At 36.3% G+C, this 10,055-nt stretch overlaps 1 protein-coding gene across 3 annotated transcripts in view; it reads right to left on the bottom strand.

The window, feature by feature from the left end:
• Window positions 1-6,027: 6,027 nt before the first annotated feature.
• LOC113552974 (transcriptional activator cubitus interruptus) overlaps window positions 6,028-10,055 on the bottom strand; it is a 37,386-nt gene continuing 33,358 nt past the window's right edge. Inside the window, exons 6-13 of one of the 3 annotated variants that reach the window (XM_026956049.2) lie at window positions 9,773-9,922; window positions 9,386-9,550; window positions 8,795-9,073; window positions 8,544-8,687; window positions 8,154-8,444; window positions 7,973-8,080; window positions 7,700-7,888; window positions 6,028-7,603 (exon numbers count right to left, since the gene is read on the bottom strand). In XM_026956049.2, coding sequence (XP_026811850.1) covers window positions 6,374-7,603; window positions 7,700-7,888; window positions 7,973-8,080; window positions 8,154-8,444; window positions 8,544-8,687; window positions 8,795-9,073; window positions 9,386-9,550; window positions 9,773-9,922 — 2,556 coding nt within the window. In that variant the 3' untranslated portion in view covers window positions 6,028-6,373. The remainder of the gene's footprint in view (window positions 7,604-7,699; window positions 7,889-7,972; window positions 8,081-8,153; window positions 8,445-8,543; window positions 8,688-8,794; window positions 9,074-9,385; window positions 9,551-9,772; window positions 9,923-10,055) is intronic. The other 2 variants (XM_026956050.2, XM_026956051.2) reach the window with 2 other exon arrangements.

The following is a 10,055-nucleotide window of genomic DNA, read 5'->3' as shown; positions in this document are numbered from 1 at the left end:
CGATTGAATATCGTGGTATACTGATACCGTGGTGAAGGCAAACGTCTTTTGAGGGTCGTAGTCGCTCGTAAATTACGCGAACCGGCAAAAAGTTGAGCGATGGTGGTCTGTTGCGGTAAGTTATATCCTCCACCTACGATGTATATTATTACCAGACTATATAAAATAATACGAGACATCAGTAGTGTAAAAATGTTGACATCCAAAAACGAAATAGACGATAGAATAGGCGGTTGATTCAAAACAAAATAATATTTATGTGAATTAATTGCCCTTATGAATTATTATAGATATTATTATTATATAATTATTATCATCGCCGCGGTTGTATACATTATAGGTATTTTTAAAATGGATAGAAAAAACAAATTATATAGATATAATATACGTATTAGATTAGTAAATTAAAAATCGTAGTAATTTTTTGAAATTATAATAAACATTGATATGAAACAAACAACAACGACGACCAAACATACGCGTCGTCATGATAGTATTATATAATACGTTACCAATCTATCGAGCGGAATTATAGCCAAAATACAATTGCGTACAATAATATTTATTTTCTTAAACTGACTTAATTAATTTTGCTATTTTTATTTCGGGAGTTCGTATTTGAAAAATAATATTGTTAGTCACCGTAAAAAACCATGTAACACTAGTTCAGCGATGTATTATAATTATGTTCAATTATTAAAAACAATTAATGATTAGTGAATTAAATTATAGAATGAAATAAAAAATACCGTAAAAAAGACCACCTAAAAGTATGAATAACAGATGTACCTAGTACAAATCGAAATAGATATTTAAAAATATCTAAATGCTGGCTGATAAGATTGAAAAACATAGGTACTCGCTGGCTAGTAATACAAACGACGCTATTATTTTCGTCATCTGGGAGACTTTGAAATTCTCGGCGACAGAATCGGACGATATATTTTTTGAGTTCAATATTATTAGTTCGAAGTCCTTAAAATGGATCTACGCCGCAAAATGCAGAACGCATTGGACAGTGTAAAAAAAAATATGTTATTTGCGGCTAGAGCCTATTGTTTCGGTTTTAGTGAGTTATTATTCTTTTTAGTTTTTATTGAATAAATTCATTTGATTATTTTAAACGTCACAATATTATTATAATCTAAATCACGAACAACACTTTTGTTTTAGGTTTTACGTTGATGATCGCCGGGTTTTCGGCAATGAGCCGAATACATTTTTAAGACCGCGGTGGAATCAGTGGCGGTGGAAATGGCCAACTACTATTGGTCGTGCACTACTTGGTCGTCGAAGACGTTCCGGTCGATGGGGAGGATCCGAAAGACATCGGAGGACGACGGTCACGAAATAAGGTAAGGGGGGGAGGGGATGCGAGACAGAGCACGGACGGTGCGCGGCGGTATGTCGCCCGAGCACGTTTTCCGACCACTCGCGGACAGGCGGGTGTCGCGGGCGTCGCTAGTTCGGTCGCCGATGCGGTCGATCATTACGGCGGTTTGGCGGGCGGCCGGCAGCTTTAGGTTCGTGTGCGGAACGATGGTGGACGTTGACGACGACGACGATCGGCTAGCTGTACCGACGCGGGCAACGATCCCGCCCCGGAGGTACCCTTCGATATGCATCAGACGGCGGCGCGAGCGACGGACTCGTTACGACGGCGGCGGCGGAGACCTTTCTTTGGCACAAGATGAGTGACGATAACCATTGTTCTGAGGTAGGAACACGGACGTCAGCGGCGCCGTGGAAACCGTGCGTGTTTCACAGGGTTCGGCGGCGCGCGACTCGGGCTGGTACCGCGGCGGATGACAGACGCGGCCGACTACGGGACACGCCAGTGGCAAGAGGGAGAGCATCACTCTCTTTTTCGTCGCGAGGCGAACCGAAGACGGCCGGGTCGCGTCGTCCATCCGGCGGCCGCCGATTCCGCGGGCTCAAATCTTCGCTCGCCTCGTGCCGTTTTGGCGTCCGTCGCTCGTCCAAGAGAGTCTGTCGTCTGCGCCGCCGTCTGACGCGCGCACCACATCGCGCACTAGCCGCTCGCCGTCAACCATCGCTCCCGCGGCCGAAGCTGTCGGGCCTCCTCGCCTTGCCGTCACAAGTGGTCGTCGTGTCGTGCGTCCGAACAAACGATCTCGTGTCACTCGTCTGTTCGTGGGCCGGTCGGAAAACGTTGCGGAGGTGACCAGTGGCCTGTAACTCATTGCTTTTTTGCACCGAATCGCCATCTCGTATTCCCCCCCCCCGCCTAGTCTAGGAGGCGAGGGTAGTGGTACCCTCGATGATAAGTGTTATCATCACCACTGTTTCTCAAGAATTTTGAGAATTTATATACTCATTATCAATAAGTACCTATACAAAAATATATAAATCTGTATTCTTTTGTTTTGAAGATTTATTATTCGTGAGTAATTCATTTTTAATAAAATGGAGAAAACCATAAGAATACTTCGATCGGCATTTGCGACCCGAGGAGCGAAAATTAAAAGAACGAAGAAAAACGTCCGGAGGATTGTCGTCGGCGGTCGTACTCGTTGCCGCGATCGCGACTGCTACAAACACAAACTGCAAAAAAACCGTATACGTAAGGCTTTCAAAAGACGCTCATTACGCGAATATGAAAAGAACTGGGCGCCTGATACAACTACTCTACACGGATAAAGTAATATTAAAATACCTATTTTTAAACTTTTTATTAAGTTTCAAAATGTATTAGCACAATGACGTTGGTCTTTGGACACTATTCGCGCTGTCGAATCCTTCAATTTGTTGCTTTGTTTAAAGTTCTTGACAGATGACATAACAAAATTCATTAAATGACAGCAATCGATATGATTATGAATGACCATAAGTCTTTAAGTACCAAAACAAGTATATGTTAAATTATTGTTAATACGAATAATACGTCATGGTGTAGAATAACCACGTGTATTAACTTCCGTCGGTGTGCTGATAAAAGGTATATGTATCCACATATCTGTTGAAAATGACTAACGAAAATTTATTTTAATATTAAAATTATAATATTATCCCAAATAAGGCCTTACGCTTTCAGAGTAAGTGCATATTTCTTAACGCCAATCAAAATTAGAAATTAATTTAATATATTTTTCAATAAAATAATTATTTAGACTTGAACGATTTTAAATTAAATTATATGGTTTTTGAACATGGAATTATTATTTCAATAAATTAAAAATCATTTAGAATATTTTGAAGAATTTTTAAATAAAAACTTTAACTACTTATTGAACTACAATTGTTATTTACTAAAAGTTACCTATATCAATATTTAGATCAATAAAAGGCCGCTACATGCGTATGTATTAATTTCACAATGATGTGTGGATTTCCTTTATGAAAGTATGAAGTAGACAAATGTTTCTATTTCCAACTTTGAAAAAATATATTTTTTCACAGCCGCACGTTACCCAAATTATGGATATGTCGTTTTTCAAATTGAAGCGATGTAACGAGGTAAGAAGTACAGGCAGTAAACCTACGATATGTGCGGTTGCTGAGACTGTATAGCATGCGGCCATGACGAAGCGAATGGTCGTCTCACCGGTTAATGGGTAGGTAAATTTCTCCAAACATTTCAAAATCGTAAACCGTTACATTGTAGCAGTTGATAATTATTTTATTATTTTAAAATTTAAAACACAAATTATAAAGATAACTCCTTATTAGTTTGTGCATTTCGTCAATTTGTTTACTAGGGTTTGTGGCAAGGAAATACCCTAAAATTGAATCGTGGTGTAGCTAAAATGCCTATCTAGAACGCCGTGTTATCATAATTTATTGTATTATATTGTTATGCTGAAAATTTAAATTAAACTGCCCCTTTAGTAATTTAAAAAAGTGAAAACTGAAACATAATAGTTACTTAAAAGTAAAATTTTTTTGTACAATTTTACGCAATTATTTAAATATATTAATTATTGTTTATTGACTATCCTACTATTTAGCGCCGTTTCTACAACCATAATGTTTCAACTAATGTAGGCACCTCAACCTTAAAAAGTACTGTTACAGATCAGTGTCAGTTTTACGTCAGTATGGTTATCTTCTCCCATGTTACTAACAGTTGATGTCAGTGAGTGAACTTGAAATGTAACCATTTACCGCTATTATAGCTCCGTGAGTACAATAGAAGTGGATCAAAAAGGCTAATAGAACTTAAATACTACTGTGGAAAATTAGTGCTCTAGCTACTATTATACCTAACCTACTTGAATTCATTGTGTATGGTGAAGTTTATAATATATTTAAATTACATATTTTTAACAAAATGCTTATATTATAAATAAATAAATCCAATAAACATAATAACTATATGGTACTGTATTACACAATGTAATGTATTTTTATTTTTATAATAATTACGATATAAATTATGATATAATAAGTATGTTGGCTAGATAGTAATAATTAATTAAATCATATTACTATGCTGGCTAATAAGCCGTCAATTAGAATAAAAATATAATAATAATATTTAAAAGTAATGTTTATTTTACGATTATAGTGTGAATCGTCAGTCAGTAAAGACATTTGAAAACAAAGTTTAGATATTATATTATTTTTTACTTAATTTTATTGTATTAGTTCACTTTTTTTAGTATACTATAAGTTTTTTTTTAATAGTTCTGTTTTTTACACAAATTAATTTTAATTTTAAACGTTTTTAATTCTTTATTGTAATATTTACTATTAGTGAAGAACACTTTGTGATCGGAAATTGAGTATTCTTGTGACGGCGTTTTCTAATATAACCTAAGTCATTGATATTCAAGAAAGGTAAACGAGATTAAATATATATATAATAGATGAATAATACGTGAAAAATATTAAGTTGATTATTAAAATAAAAGCGGCGATGATATTCAGGTAAGTTTAATTTATCAGTGTAATTTAAATAATGTGTAGGTTAAAACTTACCACTTTAATATTATATAGTTATAGTATTATAATATTAATTATGTTTATTTTCAGGTATATATTATGTACAGTGTTGAATTCAGTAGACAATAATATATCAATACGAACGAAATTACTTAAAAATATAACACTTTGAGTGTGGAGCATGTTTTTTTTTATAAATTTGCATTATAATCAGATCGGATAACAATGAATAATGATTACCGTTCATCGGACCATCATTAATATTACACACGTCTTGAATTCAGCACTGCCAATGGGGATAATGGGAGATTTTCGGTCACATGAGAGATACTATTTTATTAAGTCAAAAATGTATTCTAATCATTATCATCTTAGCTTAAAATATGCCTAACACGATAAATCGAGAAAGTTCCTCTTATTATAGCTGACCGGCAGTTTACCGATTATCCTCCGTATGGATTAGGCCTAAAGTTTATACTCGGGGAAACCATAATAAAAAAAACGCGCCACATGCAATACCTCATGCAACATTAAAGTTGATATAATATCGATATTCATTATGTGCTAAGGTGGTGAGGAAATATGCAATGTATAATTATTAAAATTTGCAATATAAAATGTTATTAAATTATCATACAATATAATATATATAAAATGTATACTAAGTCGTCATATACTGTAATATTGACATATTGTACATTGATATTTTAATTATTAATATTAATATTAGTTATATTTTATTATATTTATTAGTTTTTACTAATAAATTAATGACGCCATTACGTTATAACGTTATTTTGTCGTATTATAAACTTTTATTTATGTAATGTAACAATATATATTATTTTTACCCACTTATCAACCATCCTTTTATATATATTTTAATAGTTTATCAAGACCCGTACTCAAATATATTACACGCTCAAATATATTGTTGCTAGATGTAAATAAAAAAAAACTGAACTTCAAATACAAATAAGTATTAAATATAACTTTTTTTAATTAAAAAAATGTACCATCTTAAATCAAACATACAAGAAAGTTATGATTTCATTTTAACAAAAAAAAATAAATAAAAGTCTTAAAATGAAGATCACATTTATAACAATAAAAATTTTATGTTTACTACATACTTACATTTAAATAAATAAAATTATGAATTATAACATTTTCAATATACACACAAATCAAATCCAACGGATTTATAATTATTTCTTTTTACTTTTTGAAATCTACGTTTTACATGATGTAGAATAAATGCACTAATTTAAAAATGCATCCATCTTAAATCTAACAAACATTTATCATTAATGACCAGTTTTACAGTAAAAAAAAAAAAAAAAAAAATTAAAAACTATAAATACAAATCATCAACACTTTATTGGGAGGGAGGAGAGCACTTACAAAACACGCTAAAACCGAGTGGTAACTATAGTTTTAAATTCTATACAATAAATTCGAAAGGTGGTTATGATTCGGAGAACACGGTAGACATTTGGAAAAAGGTGTTTTCGTCATACAGCGAACTTAATGACGTGGACATGTCCTTAAGCACCATGTTGTTGCTGCTGTCGAACTCTTGGGGCTCTGGTGCGGGCCGAAAGGGTGAGGATGCTTCCATCGGACCCGCAGCCACCGTCGTTCCGGTATCCTGTTTCCGATCCAAATCTGTATAATACTGTTGCTGCTGCTGCTGCTGCTGTTGCTGTTGCTGCTGCTGATGGGCCTGCTGATTCAGCTGTTGGTGATGATTGTTCGGCCTCGAGTAGCAGTTATTGAATTTTCCGCCGTTGTTTTGATGATAACCACTGTTATAGTAATTGTTGTTGTGCTGTTGGCCGCACTGCTGTTGACTACACTGCTGGTTGTTGCAGCCACCGTTGTAATAGCCATGACTATACGACTGCATGCCGTGCGTGACGGCCGCTTGTCCCACAGCCGCGGCTTGTTGTCCTCCGTTACCCGTGGTGGTCCTCTGGCATCTCTGATACGCATTTGGGGTCGTGGCGCTGTTTTCGTCAAAGTACGCGTTTTCGTTGCCTTGCCCGTGGAACTGCAGACCGTTGTTATTGTTGTTGTTGTTGCTGTTGCTGTTGCTGCTATTGTTGTTGTTATTATTGTTGTTGTTGTTGTTGAGCTGATAGTGTTGATTGTTGTTGTTCTTCAATGGATGGTACTGTTGCCCGCCGTTGTGCCTGAAGTTGGCGTAATTGTGGTTGTAGTTGACAAAGTCCTGGTTGGACGAGTACGAGTACCGTCCACCGTTTTGCCTCTGCTGCATTGTCGGCCCGAAGTTAAAGTTGTTGTTGTTGCTGTTGTTGTTGGTGGTCGTGGTACCGAACAACGTCGCCGGGTGGTTAGCCTGGTACGGCCTTTGGTTCTGGAATTGAGGGTTGTACGCCGCACCGGGCAAGCCGTGTCCGTGGCTCTGCTCCTGTCCCTGCCAGTTGACTGGTAAACTGTTGCTGCGCATGTTCCGGTAGCTGTTGGTTGGCGGCACTTTGTTGGGCCTATCGTTCGGAGTGGTTGGCGGAACGACGGGGGCCACGGGATTGGTCAAAGCTTGACCGCTGGTCACATCCTGGACGATGATCGGGTTCAGCGCGGGAATGTGCTCCAGAGCGGATTCAGTCAGTTCGTTGATGGTTTTTTCTGCGTCAAATGAGCCGAGATCGTAATCTTCGATTTTTTCGCTTATCTGAAAAAATATAATTAAACGAAAACTGTTTACAACACTGTCACTCACGTAATATTATTTTTGGTTTTTATCGCCAACGCAATAATGATAACTCACCATGTCTTTAATAACGTCGTCAAAATCGTCCGGTAAGACCATTTTACTCTCCAGCGATTCACCTTCGCCAACCTCGTCAAGGTTAATATTAGAGTTGGGGTGATGTACGGCTCCGGCTTGACGAGTTTGAGGTCTCGACATTTTGGCACTTTCTGGCAACTGCCTGCATTCTTCGTTATCGGTAAAATCCTGAAAATCGACATTAAAATAAAATATATAGACGAAAAATATTTTTTGAAAGCTTTCTATTATGAACATATATTATGTACATACATCGATATCAGGACCCATGGCTGTATTTGCTTGACTAGGTGAATAATCCACAGAAATCGGATCGTATAAGGATGAGGCGTTACTTAACCTATGATGCTCGGAAGGCGCCTAAAAGAAATCAAAAGTTATTCATTAAACAATAATGCTCGAACAATTTTTCGCATCAAATTTGTATACGTACTTGACTGTTCCTGCGACTGTATTCAGACTTCATGCTCCAATAGTTACTAAATGTGCTTTCTCTCCGTATAGTGTCTTGATTAGATACCATTTTCATGTCAGTCAATTGCTTATTTAATTCTTGCATACCGGAAGTGCTTCCGTGTCCTGGACTCAAATCGGGCATAGGCGATAACTCGCTGGCTGCGGCGTGCTTCAATCCTACGTGTGGTACAAACCGTCGCATCCTTCGGACCATAGGTGCCGAAGTAACCATTCCGACTTCAGAGTGCATCGGGATAAAATCGAATAACTACAAAAATAAAATTATTTATCAATCATTTAAATTTTTTATAGCTTAAACTAAATTTGACGCCGCCGATGTGATATAAGATGTATAGTAAACACTCACGTCGGCATCTTGTCCGTCTTCGACCCAATTATCATCCAGTGCATCTGCACTATGGTTGCTGTCACTGATAGGCTCATCGTGAAACATTCTATTGCTATATGGAACGCTCATAGGACTAGGTTGCTGTCCAGGGGAATTTGTTTCCTATGGGAAAGAAAACGAGAATACAAATTATATAAATAAATCAAACTAAAATTAACCCAAATTATTTTAAAAATTCGATTTATTTTAGAAATGCTATAGGTGCGTACTTCAGATTTTATGCTCGGACTAGACACGCTAACGGTTTTGGCACTCATCGGCATCTCATCGCTCCGATACGGTGACGCGTCATCGGCACCCGGGCCGTTGCCACTACCTCCCCCGCCACCACCACTTCCTCCACCACGGCTGTTGTCGCCGTTTCCATTGCCTTTATGTCGTTTATGCGCATAAAAATCAGCTCCGTGAACAGTCTTGACGTGTTTGCGCAAGGAACTGGGATCGGTGTAGCGTTTTGTACATCCAGGAGCTTTACATATGTAGGGTTTCTAAAAAATACAGATTTTTTTCGTTAATACTATTTCAGCTAACGATGTTCTATAAACCCGATCTCACCTATTCAATTTTCCCAACTGATTGCATACACAAATTAAACATATTATATTATATACAAAATAAATATACAATTTCACCAAAACAAACTTTGAAATAGAAAAAGTATTATTTGTATATAGTATTATATTACACAATATACATTATAATATATTATTTTTACAGTAAATTAAATCCGCGCTCATAATATAAGTAATAAAGTCATAAACATTACATAGTATATTGGTATTTACTAAAATTATAACTACCTCGCTGGAATGAGTACGGTTTTGATGTTTCGCTCTATCGGAAGCATTGCTAAAGGCCTTACTGCAACCAGGATGTTCACAAGTATAGGGCTTTTCGCCGGTATGAGATCTGAGATGAGTTTTTAGGTTTTCCAACCTCGAATAAGCTTTGGTGCAATTTTCAAACTGTAAAATTCACATAATGATAGTTTTTAATACCACGTTGACGTTAAACATATAATTATATTTATAAATGGTCAAATTAGTATGTTAGTAACACATTTTAATAATTAAAGTATATTAAGGTTTAGATTTTTCGTAATAATTAATTATAATATATATAAAACTGACAGTTACTATCGTATATGATCGATTTATGTTAACAGAACTAAGAGATAAATCAATTACCGTGCATTTGTGTGGCTTCTCTCCGGTGTGTCTTCGCATATGTACCACAAGCATGTATTGGGCTTTGAATGGCTTCTCAGCTCTAGAACAATCCTGCCACTGGCATACAAATGACTTTTTGTTCGCCTGAATATGATCATTAACGATGTGCTGCAAAACACAAGAACATAATAATATTATAAAGTCATCGCATTATCGTTATATAAAAGAAAAACGGTAAGCGTATTAGTATTCCGGTGTTATTGTGTGACTGGCGTTGGGTTATGCAATTAATTTTAATTCG

The sequence above is a fragment of the Rhopalosiphum maidis genome, chromosome 2 (assembly GCF_003676215.2).
Source record: "Rhopalosiphum maidis isolate BTI-1 chromosome 2, ASM367621v3, whole genome shotgun sequence".
Taxonomy (NCBI): Eukaryota; Metazoa; Arthropoda; class Insecta; order Hemiptera; family Aphididae; genus Rhopalosiphum; species Rhopalosiphum maidis.
This window is presented reverse-complemented; position numbering and strand designations above follow the sequence as displayed.